The 13,884-nt window shown below is 47.8% G+C and overlaps 6 protein-coding genes across 6 annotated transcripts; 2 read left to right on the forward strand and 4 right to left on the reverse strand.

Moving 5' to 3' along the window:
- Nucleotides 1–166: 166 nt before the first annotated feature.
- Nucleotides 167–1,168, reverse strand: N7511_001286 (putative short-chain dehydrogenase/reductase; the record flags this gene model as incomplete). Its single annotated transcript, XM_057123711.1, has 1 exon — nt 167–1,168. One exon carries the CDS (start codon nt 1,166–1,168, stop codon nt 167–169), a length of 1,002 nt encoding a protein of 333 aa, XP_056989444.1.
- A 1,700-nt stretch (nt 1,169–2,868) lies between these two features.
- N7511_001287 (F-box protein) lies at nt 2,869–4,326 on the reverse strand (the record flags this gene model as incomplete). The annotated part of the gene is made up of 1 exon (XM_057123712.1): nt 2,869–4,326. The coding sequence occupies one exon, from the start codon at nt 4,324–4,326 to the stop codon at nt 2,869–2,871; it is 1,458 nt and encodes a 485-aa protein (XP_056989445.1).
- Nucleotides 4,327–5,138: 812 nt separating this feature from the next.
- N7511_001288 (uncharacterized protein) lies at nt 5,139–5,627 on the reverse strand (the record flags this gene model as incomplete). The annotated part of the gene is made up of 1 exon (XM_057123713.1): nt 5,139–5,627. The coding sequence occupies one exon, from the start codon at nt 5,625–5,627 to the stop codon at nt 5,139–5,141; it is 489 nt and encodes a 162-aa protein (XP_056989446.1).
- A 3,711-nt stretch (nt 5,628–9,338) lies between these two features.
- On the forward strand, nt 9,339–9,677 carry N7511_001289 (uncharacterized protein; the record flags this gene model as incomplete). Its single annotated transcript, XM_057123714.1, has 1 exon — nt 9,339–9,677. The coding sequence occupies one exon, from the start codon at nt 9,339–9,341 to the stop codon at nt 9,675–9,677; it is 339 nt and encodes a 112-aa protein (XP_056989447.1).
- Nucleotides 9,678–10,888: 1,211 nt separating this feature from the next.
- Nucleotides 10,889–11,861, reverse strand: pre9 (proteasome core particle subunit alpha 3; the record flags this gene model as incomplete). Its single annotated transcript, XM_057123715.1, has 4 exons — nt 10,889–11,028; nt 11,099–11,517; nt 11,592–11,776; nt 11,838–11,861. 4 exons carry the CDS (start codon nt 11,859–11,861, stop codon nt 10,889–10,891), a joined length of 768 nt encoding a protein of 255 aa, XP_056989448.1.
- Nucleotides 11,862–12,114: 253 nt separating this feature from the next.
- Nucleotides 12,115–13,867, forward strand: N7511_001291 (uncharacterized protein; the record flags this gene model as incomplete). Its single annotated transcript, XM_057123716.1, has 2 exons — nt 12,115–12,184; nt 12,243–13,867. The coding sequence occupies 2 exons, from the start codon at nt 12,115–12,117 to the stop codon at nt 13,865–13,867; spliced, it is 1,695 nt and encodes a 564-aa protein (XP_056989449.1).
- Nucleotides 13,868–13,884: the final 17 nt, after the last annotated feature.

Here is a 13,884-nt window from a genome sequence, read left to right on the forward strand (position 1 = left end):
ATGAAACGAGAAATGTCTATGACTAATGTTCATGTCTTGATCCCATGTGGTTTTACACTGCCGTTACATTGATTGTTTGGATATATGTACTTGTTTGTCACAAATTTCAACGAGAAAACAAATAACATTAACAAACCGCTCCTCTGTCCAAGCTTGAGGTCCGACCTTACTCATCTGACAAGCCAACCATTTTCAATGAATCCTTCCACAGTCTAGCCTCATCCTCGAGGCTGTAGGTGTGGCTCACGTAGACCTCGTTACGGGGATCATCATCATCGAGGGCGCGCTCCGCCTCAGCACATTCAGATAAATACCTTCCACCCTTTCCCTCCCATTCCTTCCCAATTGCAGCCAACACAGTCGTTGCGGCACCTTGCTCAACACTTTTCATGATCTTCATCATTTCCTTGTTTTGTACCAATTGATCGATCTGCTCCGCAGAAAGGAATTTGCCCAGGCCAGTCGCGATGAATCCAGGATTCAAACTCAGGGCATGGATCCCACATGATCCATAACGACGTTCAATCTCATTAGCCGTGTAGATATTCGCGGTCTTCGACTGGCTATACGCAGTCCAAGCCTCATATCCTCCCTTTTGGAAGTTGTAATTGTCTGACGTATTGATACCACATATTTTGTGTCCCGCAGATGCGACAATGACAACCCGGGACTGAAACTCCGTCGAGGTAGCAGTCAACAATGCAGGCTTGAGCATTTGAAATAACAAAAAGTGCGAAAGATGGTTTGTTCCGAACTGCAATTCAAACCCATCATTCGTGAATTCGAGATCGGGAACAGCCATGATACCAGCATTGTTGATCAGGATATTCACCTTATCGGTCTCAGAAAGGATGGCATTTGCTGCTTTGCGAACACTTTCAAGAGAGCCCTGATCCATTTCAACGAGCTTCATTTGGACCGGATTGAAGAACTCAGCCAGGGCAGTTTCCGCTTTGGCAAGGTTCCTTGCTGTCAAGTAAAGAGTTGCTCCGGTGGTTGCGAGGGCACGAGCAGTCTCAATACCAATACCAGAAGAGACGCCGGTGATGACAACTACTTTGTCTGAGAGTTTGCCTTTTATGCCTTCATCTTCGATTATTTGAAGAGCAGTTGGGCGGGTATCTCCCGGCCCTTGGGGATCGGCGTGAGCGGCGGTATATTTTGACATTGCTGGTCCGAAAAAGTTTGAGAAAATGTTATGTGTAAAGTAATTATTCCGGGACTGTTGATTGCATATAATCAGTACCTGGAAGGGTTTTCTATGTCCTTTTATATCTCATTTTCCGTCTGTGAGTAGGCTCACAAGTGTATACTTGGAAGTCTTGGCTGCGCTGACAAAATTTACCAATTGCAGTAAAGCGCCATTTTTGCTTACGCCTCAATTATGCAACTAATACGATGGAAAATTCTGGATCCACCGGCTGACAGATTTGCTATCTTAGGTTTAGGCTGGTGCTTTGTACATGTATGGATCCGGGTCGGTTTTATCGATCTCATCTCCCCTTTCCCTCCCCTCTCTTGAAAGTTAACGACCGAGAAAATGAATATTTCAATATACAACTACTCCCAAATCAAAGATCTGGATACCGAATTAGAGAGAAGGCTGCGGAAAAGAACACAGAATCGAATCAACCAACAGGCACGTAGTGAGTATCTACGCATGGATTCAAATTTAGGCGAAGTAAATCTCTAACATCATTATCAGGACAGAGGCTCAAATCCAAGTCATCAGACCATCTCAAGCGAAAACAAGATCCATACCGCATACATACGTGGCGAGTTGGCTCCACGCAGCCTCCGCCAGGACAAAATAGGCAATTCAGTCATTCAAGTTCACCATCCTCCCAAATAACTCATCCGTCGGCTCAACTCGTCTCCGAATTCGAGTCAGACTCTAGAACATGTTTATATCATGTGTCTATCTTGGGGTCACATCACTCTCCACGATCTCCTTCACCGTCCATATCAGCAGACCACTTACTCCACCTCATACAGTGGAATGTTTTTCGTGGACTCTGCGACACTAAACACATACTCGGTCGCACAGTTATAGCAATACTGCCCGATACAAATCAAGCCAAGGACTTTGAAGATGTCTTTGCCGAGTATTCACTTGTGCTTCCCAAAGCCGAGGGGGCGTTAACTCTGCCACCATCTCTTCAATTGACGCAAACCCAAATGAGTATTGTTCACCACTCATGGATTCATACGCTTCCTTTTCCCAGGATGCGAGAGAATCTGATGCGACGGGAAGATTCGTTCAATCATTTGGAGCTTGTCAGAGATGTCATTGGCAACATACTCGATCCAATCCTTCTCTCTTTCGATCATTGGCAGCAGTCATTCCTGGGACGTAATGATTCTCCAAGTCAAATTGAGGTCTTAGGGGACGAGCATGATGATGAAGTTACTGCCTCTCGTAGTGGACTTATTCTATGGGGGGATCCTACATTAGAAGAAAGCTGGGAACTTACGCCGGGTTTCTTGCGAAAGTGGGCATGGACTGTGGATGGGTGTGATGATCTCATGCGCACTACGAATCGATGGAGAAGAATTCGTGGTGAGGCGTCTATCCAATTGGTTGCTAGTCAGTGAGGCTGTTCATGTTAGATTTATATAATCAGCATGGCCTCAAAATATATACGAAATTTTCGAAGCTTGCGTCCTATTTCATTCTAATCGTTTACTCGGGTGGCTTGAATCTATCTTTCCGATTCCAAATCTAGTTGCTGCCGCTTTGGCTTTTTAGTAGATTGACTGAAGAGACATGGCTAAAATCCTTTCGCATTTGAACCATCACTTTGGCCTGCCTAACGACATTAGGATAGCTTCAACTGCCTGTAACTACTCTCCATATAGGGTGTGCAATCAATATAAAGTCTCGTCTGTGGTTAAGCCGCCAAATTCGTTAGTATCGTATTCCACCTGCCCATTGGCGACAATCTGGAAATCACCATAACGGGAAAAGCTAAACTCAACGCCCTGCTCTTCACAAAAACTTTTCACGCCCGCAAATGTCGTTTCCGCGCACTTTGGAACCCCCCAATTCCTCTTCTCCAAGCAAAGTACTTCTCCAGGAGCAACCTCCATCTGGAAAGTCTGCAGTGTAATCTTTCGCAAACAAGAAAATTGCCGCTCTCGGATACCCAACAGGCGTCTTAACTGCCCCTCAAGCATAGAATACTCAACGAAATCAACCTTGGTAAGAACAAGGACCTCAAGTCCATATGGCAGAATCTCGCTCAGAGATAGATCAGGCTCCTTCCCAGCCGTGGAATCCAAAAGATTGCGCACCGGCATTCTCAATTCTGTCAAGGCCACAAACTCAACCAAAGTCCCAAACCAAGCCTGGGCTTTCGATTCCTGAATATCAGGGCCAAATGTATCAACATCCTCCTCGTTTTCGTAAATCAGATTCGTAACACCGATATCATTCAAACGTAGCACACGCAGACTCTTCCTCTGCGACAACAATGCATCGTGAAAAGGTCGACACCTGAAATTACGGTAATCTTCCTCGTAAGAAGCCTGGTTATGGTGCTGATACTCAAAGCGCTCAAGGTGAGTACACGCGGCTATGAAATTTTGAAACCCGCGCTTGACGTTCGAGTATCGCAGGATAATCTCGCGTACAGGTGAGATGCATGGCGAAAGATCGAAAGTAATATCGAAGCTCGGTTCCTTTCTGTCGCACTCATCAACAATGCTATCGAGCTGTAGCCTTTTCATCAAGGGCAGTTTGAAGAAGGGGATGAATTCCCGTGTTTCGAGATTCTCTGGGACGTCCTCGGCTCTTGCAATGAGTGTTTGTAGGTTTTGCAAAGGAAGATCTTCGCTGGGAGATTTACTTGCGATCTTAGAGACTGCCCATAGCAGAATCTCCGAATCTAGGTTATAGCTGCCCCAGCGCATATCGAGAAGTTGCAGATTTGGGAGAGAGATCAGAACTAGCGCGAGCCAAGCGGAGGTGTCTTCGATGTCGAGTTTCTCTTCCCACTTTATTAGCTCCTCGTTGCTGTCCGTGAATGATCGCAGGAACTCGTGGAACAGGGGGTGGTCGTAGACATAGGCACGTTGAAAGTCATCACACAAGAAGTCCGAGATGCGCAGCTTATACACAAGAGGCTTCAGTCGGGGATTCTTATGGAGCGCTTTCGCTAAGGGTACCAAGGTTTCGGCATCCTCAAAGTTGATACTCGAATACACTTTAGTCAATAGCGCAGTATTCCAATATCTACAGACTTGAAGGAGCTGGACACGATCCTTTATCATTTCGAGTTCATCGAGGATGACAAATAGAATATCGTGTGGGAGTACTGGAGCCATGGTTGTTGTAAATGGATGTTTGGACGGGGCGTTGGGTTCGGACATGGCCCCCACGCCCAGCCTCTTTGAGAGCCACGCATGGCACGTTCACAAGAGATTGTCTATAGTTTGATGTCAATCAATACCTGAAAACCCATCAGTGGACTAAGGAATGAGTAGCTTATCGGATATAGTGGCCAATACGGGTTGTGAAACAATACATGTTTTATCTATGAAGAACATGCCAACGGTATGGTGTATGACAGAATTAAAAATATGAACCAGTGTACTATGGCCTTCAAATTTTGTCCACGTATGGCGAGGATCTGTGGCCTCTCTCTCCTACGCGATTTAATGAGTTGCGAGAATGAGTAGACACATATGGACGTGTACCATTCATTCACAGTATTTCCCTTCGGTTAACAAAGACAATACTTCGTCTCAAGCATGAATACCGTACGTAGACAAGAAAATTAAATAAAAAAAGCTACCCCAATGAATGAATGCATTGACAGAAAGAGTCCAAATATACAAAAAAGAAATACAAAAAGAAATTGCAAGCGATGGGATTCGAACCCATGCAACTTTCGTTACCAGGATTTCCGTTGACGGATATCAAGTGTGGATGCTTGAATCTGGCGCCTTAACCAACTCGGCCACACTTGCAAGTGTGTTGAAGGATCGCTCATCTTTTTCAATTATATCATGCGCTTCGAATCGCCCGTTCAATCTCTCACAACTTGTTGTAATCCAGAAAATGATAGACATTAACAAGACTAAACCGCAAATTCAACTTGATTTTTGTATACCACTTCTATTTCAATACAAAAAGGTCAGTTCTTGTGAGAAACATGAGTCCCATCCTCCTTGACGTGAATGCTCCGGTTCTTGCTGGGCGATCCCCGGGCACTAGAAGCCTCGCGGTCTCGGTTGCGTGCCGGACCACCCTCAGTCGGGCCTCTCCAAGCACTGACATCCTTATTTGCCGGGCTCATATCTAAGGGGCTGTCTGGCTTTCCATCCTTCTTGCTCTCTTCTGCTGTAGCTGCAAGTTCACTCTCTGGTGCTGTGTTGGACGGATCGAATGCGGCTGGATGCTCGGCGACTTCGCCGTCTGTGCCTGACTTGGTGGTTTCTGAGCGCTGGGGGTCCAGTGCTTCACGATCCTGGAGTCCTTCGTATCGTGACTTTTGGGTACCGAGGGTTGTGCTGAAAGACGCTTTTGATGCTGTTGGGGTAGTGAGGGCTGGGATGGTTGTTGAGAATTGGGAGCGGGTTGCTCGAGTGGCTTGTTGGCTGATTGAGATGACGGATTTCCACATTTTGGGTAGCTTAGATCCGAATAGGTGATGTATTGAATTGTTGTTTGGCGGTGGTGGAAGTAGTATAGAAGGTCGGCTCTATTTTGAGGTTGTATGTTGGATGTAATGGGCAAGAATTAATGGGTTCTTTATCTTCTAGTAATGGAAGACTAGAGCAAGCTTAACATTCCAAGCTGTCATTATCCTTGTTCTTCCCTGTTCTTTGGACCCTGGTATCATTTTGACGTCATCTACATAGAACTGGTTGTGCTAGCCTAATCCGGTAATAAGCTTGCCCTAAGTCATTTCACTTATTGCCCATTGAGATCCATAGAAAGACGTGAAGCTTGTCTAAGAGACTAGTGAAATGGAAATTATTCTCATTTTATAAATTTCATTGCGGGGAACGAGCAATAGAGACAATTGGAAATGAAAGAAGGGCCAAGGCAGGACCGAATTTGCTACAACGGAGTCTGACAAGCAAAACTTGTGTTATCATGTTGGATTAAATGGGGGAATATAAGAGGTCGATTTCAACTAGTCTCGGGGGAGCAATATCTTGTTATGTTTGATGGCTTTCAACGACACATTCGAACGCGCGCTCGGTCTTCGCTCGGTGGTCTTGGCAGCGATGGCAAATCATGGGGTAGATTAGAACTCAATTCTCTGTAGACATACCTTGGAAAAGAGAAATTTCAGAAACAATCAAGGGACTGTGTACTTCAGTAAGTGATATGGTGGAAAGGCGTGGGTGGTGGCAAGGTTTGTCTGTATCAGTACGTGATTCTCGGAATACGAGAAAATAAAGACAATGAACAAGGAAGGTGGCGCCCTTCTGTCGTGTTAAATTGTACATGAAATGTACCGCCAGCGGAGTGAAAGATCACAATACTCAGACATTCGGTGGAGGGAACAGCACCTGGTACTAGGCGAATGCGAGGGCCCGCGTCGAGACAGCGCCGATCTACCAATAAGCAGAGGGCCTCGGCCTCGCTCAACGCAAGTGCTGAGAAGATGCACAACGTGCCTCTCGTGCAGGATGGGTGGGGAAATGTCTCGTTAGTTGCATATGACTGGGATCCCAGACAGCACCTGTCATTGGACAAAGTGCCCGGCTGCAAGTCAGGATAAGTCCATGGCCAGACCAATCCCCGTGCGCTGACAAGAAATGAAGGCGGTGGCACTTTCCCTCTCGAGCCCCAAAGGTACGGCTAGCAGTACCCATTTGTCGCCCGTCAAAAGCAGGGCGTGTGTAGGGTGCGGGAGCCTCCGTTCACTTTAAGATCACGGGATCACAGGAGCCCGGCGCTGTGGGAGCTTGTATGCGGGTCCTGTAATTCAATTCCAACGTTGTTACACGTAAGTCCAAGGTTCAAGGTACGCAAAATTGCCTGCAACGCCTCACATGGGTCCAAATTGATCTGCTATTTCACCCGGCAACTTCGCGTGTTGGGCAGAAATCAAAACCATGCTTTTGTCCGCATCCTCAGCCTGATCCTTGCCAGAACGAAAGACTGGTACACTAACGATGTATGAGGAACTTTCGGTGGTAAGACGGAGCGAGAGGCGAAATGGCAGGGGGGCTTCAGAAGTTGATTCGAGCATTTTTCTGGGCTGGATGCACCCAACTCGCCGCAGCAATGGATTGACCTCCCGAGTATGACGGGGCCTTTTGCGGCTGTTCGCCATAATCCCGGGTTGCTAGTTGCCAGCTCAACAAGCCGGCCATGGATCATCTTCCTAGGGTATTCTTTGGTACAAGTGTTTGGGCGTAATCTTGGTGGCAGTCACCGACGATCGCGTGCTGTGTCGATGGAAAATCCCCCAAAACGAAACCCCCCTCCCTGAGTAGATTGCGGTTATGCGGAAAGGCGGAAATGCAGATAAATCTGCAGGATCTTCCATCAGACCCCGAAAACCGGTCATCCTCCGTCATACTCAACGAGGAGATTAACAATCTGGAGCCTCCGGGTGGAGGCTTTCATCGAATCCCCAAACGGCGACCCACAGTCTCGCAGGCAGCCCTCGCTACCAGGAATCTCCAAATTGAACCAGAAGAAACATGCCACGTCAGAGTCTCCGAGCTTTGGTGCAGCTGCATGTGGTTCTGCAATATGTGGAAGGTGTCACGGTTCGTGTCTGCGGCGAGCGCCGTACAGCAATCCGGTCCTATCATTTTCACCCAAAGAAGCAAGTGGATGATGATGAACACACACATGAGCGGGGGCAAATGCAGGATCCCTCTTTGCAGGTGTTTGAGATCAGCTGAACGAAATTGGATCTATCTGGCCTGCATCCCTGGAATTCGGGACGAGTACAGAAAAAAGGTCAATTCCTTGCCCAGTATCCCGAACTCGGGTGCCAATGATAGAGCCTCAGCAGCGTAGGCATTGCCACTCAGGTGAGAATTATTGGCTGATAGTCACTGGGCGGGAAGGTGCGGCAAGCGTGGAACGAGACTCGGGTTAGAATTTTGATATCCCTGCGACTAAGGCTCGGCAAGAATAACGCAACACGACTGGGAAATACTGGTTGCAACCACATGCTGAGACCCAAAGCCGACGTCTATATTGGCCCAAATGCAGGAGGTGTCAGAGCCATGAGGAGCAATGGTAGGCAAAAAGTTGGACTGTGCATGCGTATGCAATCACACAGACAGTAATATCGGATAGACACTTGTGTGGATATAACATGGGCGTCGGTCATAATCCCGTGGCAAAGTCCATGATAATTGGGATTTTTGAGCCAATCAATAATTGCAGCAGTTAGAAAAAACACGCATTGAGATAGAAAATCCCATAGCGGTGGAGCCACAGGGGATTTGCAGAGTCCCATCACATTCGGGAAGGCAGTAGCGTTTCTCTTGCATGAGAAAATGGTCATCCTTGGAAGTGAAGTCTGATCATTGCATCAATGCGACAGCTGGCAAGTGCCGAGACCAAATCGGCCATGCAGGATCAGCAATGTAAAACGCAACAGCATCACAGGAGGGTGTATCCATGCGAACAGTCTGCACATGAAAGCGGGGAGACATAGCTGGTGATAGCATGGTTGCAGTAGTCCGATCTGAAAACTCGAGGATTGACAGCCATGCATTGAGGGATTTTTGATCCATTGACAATCCGTGATGAAAGGAAATCGCCACGGCTGGAGGTTGCATGCATTCCTGAAGCAACCGGTTGTCAATGGTGGCTCCATTCAATATACTATGGCCATCATACCGTCCCCACCTCGCGGAGATCTGCTCACAGCCAACCGGATCCACGGTCAGGGAGTTTGTGTGAAATTCGTGGACTGGAACCCACAGATGATAAGCCATTGGGCACTGGTAACCGTCGATCAATAGTGCAACGACACAAACATTGGATATCGGAACTGTGGTATACGAAACCCACGCCCGAAACATAAATAGGCCAGTCAGGTCCCCCAGAATACCTTCAGTTCTCAATCACCCTCTTCGGTCTCATAAATCAAGTCTGAATTCTGCAATCCAGACCCATAGATATTCCTCACAAGAAAGCTTCCACTCAATTCTTGTTTCAAATTTTTGAGGTTACCTGAACCCTTCAGGAAATCAGGAAAAGGGCAACCTATCAAGTTGGTCAAGTGTGCCGCAAAGTCAGGTGCAACCAATAGCGAATCGATATTCAAGCTGAAACAAAGACGGGGAATCGTGAGCAAGTGAGTTATGTGGCACCTGCAGATTGAGCAAAACTAACGGATCTGATAGGCATGTGCTTCTACAACCAAAAGAGATTTGCGTGTGGGGATTGGAGCTGGACCAGCTTTGCTCACCGATGCAACTATGAGTACCGCACTGGCGAAACTTGCGGGATGAGACTCGTCAACTTGACCGAGAACGAGAAGAGCAACTGCCGACTCTGCGAGAAAATTGAGACCAAATATCGCCGGCGAAGCGCCGAGGTCGAACGTTTGGACCGGTGGGAACGAGAGGGTGCCACCCTGGTAGCCTCGATGGATCGGTCTCACAAAATGATCGTGGACCTAGAGAAAGAGATCCGCACCCTGCAACGGGAACGGGACGACCGAAGAAGCACTCTGCTCAGATAGTAATGGCTTGGTTGCGCATAGCCAGCGGTGTCCCTATCATCATTTTTCTTTTTCTCTCTCTTTTGTACAGGCGAATAGCGGCCTGTTTTCATTTGTTTCGGAAGTTTTGCCTCCAATTTTGTTTGCCTTTGCCTGTAACGATTTTTTTGGGTGGAGTTTGCAGTGTTTCATCATTTTGTTCGTGGCATCAAGTCCCAATCGAGTTTCTGCAAGGTAATATGAGAAGCACATTGCTCTTGAAAAGACTGGCTAGAAATATAATTGGATCAATTTCTGTATTGCCTTCCGTTCATAGGCTGGCAAGCCCCCAAATAATGTCAATGGGGACTAGTCATGCCTTAAGCGCCGTGTTTTCCCTGAATGAGCGGTTCGCTGAGACAGGTCGAGTCTCACAGGGTGAAGAGTGGCACCTACTACAGCCAGGTGAGAAGGCCATTGAGTTTTTTCAGATTGAATGAGGGCCATTCAAAGTCGGAGTCAAAAAGATACAGTTGTGTAAAAGGGACACACCGTGTGAAACGGAATGCCCCTCATCTCATCCCCGCACGTGATAACATGCAGTGTGCTTATATAAGTGTGTTGAATCATAACGTTACCTGTCACAAAATCTGCCCAATGTGTGAATCATTCGGAAAGGTCGAAAGTGGCCATGACAATGGTAGTTTTGCGAGGCGAGGTGGGCAAGGCCGTTGGCTGACAACGGGAACATATATAGTTGCCCGCCGGATTCCACACCTGTTGTACCTTTGGATGCATTGAGACATGTGTAAGCCGAAGTTTTCAAGATGCAAATTAGAGCAAGGAGCCAATATCTCCCTCTTTCTTACTGTAAAATTAGAAAAGTTTTTTTTTGACAAGAATGGGGGAGTTGGGAGACATATATGGCATCAGGTGCGCTCGGAGGATGTATTTGTAAAGACTGGGGAACCTGCAGAAACTTAGGCGCATCCACGTCTCTTGAGCCTACGTGTAATGTCTGATTGAACATCTTCAGAGCAAACATCGTCAAATTGGGAGCCAGAATCGGACAGACAACTCTGGAGACTGGGCCGATGTGCATGACACGTCACGAGTGAACAACAGATGCAGCATAAGCAAGACCATCTTCATGTATTGTTTGAACAAGACCTTTCAGATATGCGACTCGATGATTATAGTCAAGAGGATTGTATTTGAGTATCTGAAACGGAAAAAGGGCATGAGAGTTAGATCTATTTTATGTCGCCAGCCTCAGGCTCATCATCGACCTTAGCCAACCCTTGTTCCCGAAGAAGAGCGTCGATCTCGTCCGCAGTCCATAGGTGGTGGTAGATCTTGCCATCCTTGGTCTTGCCTACTGTTGCAAACTCGACTAATGAACAGGTTAGTGTGATTCGATATGTGGATTGGTGCACAAGAAAATGTGACAGAAAAAAGCTTACTCTTCTCACTGCTCAGCTTTGTGGAGTCCATGGTCTTGCTTAGCACCTTGACAGCCATAGCACAGGCCTCCTTCAAATCACAATCCTCCTTGTAATCTTGCTTAAGGAGACTCTGTGCGCTTGCATTGTTTGCACCCACACTCGTGGCCTTCCAGCCTCCGTAGTTTCCACTAGGGTTGCTCTGGTACAACTGGAACTGACGGAGATGGTCGTATCCAGCGTAGATGAATGAGACACCGAATGGACGGAGACCACCATGTTGGGTATATCCTTGCTTCAGGTCACAAAGTCGGCGGACGAGCTGTTCGCAGGGAATGTCTTCGTTGTAGGTAAGGAGGTAGCGTTGGGCATTCTGACGAGCGTAGTTGATCAAAATGTTGGCATCGGCGTTCATACCGGCAACGGCGCAAATCATGTTACTGAGAAGGGTTAGCTTTCATAATGTCCATAGAAATAATGAGCCCAAGATGGACTTCAAGTGAAGGCGCAGTACTCATTGATTGTGTAGAGCTTCTCGGCGGAGGTATCCTGCTCCAGCAGCTTGCTAGTCACCTTCCTCTCAGCAGCGAGGACAATTCCATCCTTGGCTAGAATTCCAAGGGCTGTACCGGCGTGAGAGATAGCCTCAAGCGCATATTCGACCTGGTAAAGTCGACCCTCTGGGGAGAAGATGGTGGTCTTTCCAGCAGCGTCATAAGTTAGCCGGAGCTGCACAAATGGAATGACGGGGGGAACAAACCCGGGAATCGTATCTCCGAGACATCGTGATTTAGGAATGGAAGTAACAAAAACTGGAAAGGGCCGAGACTAAGGGTTGTGGAGGGTTGAGATGATGGAGGTTGGTGAAGACCGTAGAAGCTCCAGGCAACTCGCCCTGGCGCGTCCTCTGTCATCCAAAGCTCGGACCACTTGACCACACCAAAGCTTCGTTGCGGCGACTTCACCACTTTCACCTGCAACAACTGGGGCATTTTGTGCTGTAAATACCTCTTTCAATTGAATTAACTTGGATCGCCATGCTTAAATCAACATACACCGCTCCTCCACCTTTGCCCCCAGGGTGGACAGAGCATCGAGCTCCCACCGGCAAGTCTTGCGCTGGAGAATTATTGAAAAGGTTGAACATATCTAACATCTAAAACAGGCCATTTATACTATTATAACTCCTCAACCAAGCAATCGACATATACGAGACCTCAAGCAGTCCCCGAGCCTGTGCCGGCTGCGCCCAATCTCTCACAAGCAACCTATGACCCTGAGACACTACCTGCATTCTCTTCAACACCCTATGGACCTACAGGATTTGGCCCGGGACCTGCGCAAGTTGACCAACGACACGATTCACGCGGCCAGGGAGGGTTTCGAGGTGGCAGAGGCTATCATGACCACCGCCAGAGAGGGCCCGAAGATCGACCAAAGAAGAAATATGCCATACCCGATTGCGCGCCATGGTTACTGGTTAAGACCAAGCTTGGGCGGCGATTTGTTTATAATCCCGACACAAACGACAGTTTTTGGAAATTTCCACCGGAGGTTTTGAAGGGTGTCGTTGAATTCGACCGTCTCGAGCGCGAGAAGAAGGAAAAGAAAGAACGAGGCGAGGAGCCCGAGGAACCTATCAAACAGGCCTTGCCTTCGAAGCAAGACAATCAAACAGAACCCCCAAAAGCCACAGAAGAAACCCAAGGCGCAGAGGACGATGATGACTACGAAGAGGTCGAGGTCACAGACAGCGAAGGAGAAGATGACCAGCCATCCAAGCGCGCACGAACTGAAAGCGAGGGTGTCCAAGACCAACCTTTAGAATTCACCGAGGAAGATATGGAATACCAACTCGCCGCCATGGGAGAGGACTATGGACTCGATCCAGGTGAATACGGCGAGGCCGGCGAAGAAGAATGGGAAGAGGGCGCAGAAGGTCTACCGCTCACCGAGGCTGATGCTGAAGCCCTGTTTCGTGATTTGCTCGACGATTTCCAAATCAATCCGTTCACGACATGGGAAAAAGTCATTGAAGAAGGGCTTATCATTGAAGATCCCCGATACACGGCGCCTTCGAACATGAAAGCACGACGAGAGATATTCTCTAATTGGACCCGAGACCGCATACAGTACGTCAGGGAACAAAAGGCGAAACAGGAAAAGACAGACCCGCGCATTAAGTACTTGGCATTGCTGCAAGAACATGGTACCCCTAAGCTTTACTGGCCAGAGTTCAAGCGCAAGTACAGGAAAGAGCCGGAGATGAAGGATTCTCAGCTTTCGGATAAAGACCGTGAGAAATTCTACAGGGAGTACATTTCGCGCCTGAAGCAACCGGAAAGCACACGGAAATCGGATCTCTCCGCCTTGCTCAAATCAGTCCCGCTGCACTTGTTGAATCGCTCTTCCAACGTGGAAGCTTTGCCAACTGTAGTCATTACCGATATTCGCTATATTGGGCTCGCATCCAAAGTGCGCAATCCCTTGATCGAAGCATATATATCTACCCTTTCTCCAGCGCCGGAGGTAAAAATGACGCCAGAGGAGCAAGCCGAGCTTGACCGAAAACGAAACGAGAGGGAGAAGCGCGAAAGGGCCTTAGCAGATCGAGAAAAGAGAGTGGAGGAAGAGAAACGGAGACAGCGTGGAGATCTCATCCGTGGCAAGCATCTTCTTCGCGAAGGAGAGGCAGAAATTGAAGAGGCTATGAAGGTCAACAAGGACGGACTACGAAGCTACATGGACATTAACAAGGTGGAAGGTGAAGAAGAAAAGCCAAGTCAATAGATGCTACTAGACACCTA

Source organism: Penicillium nucicola (assembly GCF_028828085.1).
Source record: "Penicillium nucicola strain IBT 29836 chromosome Unknown utg000001l, whole genome shotgun sequence".
Taxonomy (NCBI): Eukaryota; Fungi; Ascomycota; class Eurotiomycetes; order Eurotiales; family Aspergillaceae; genus Penicillium; species Penicillium nucicola.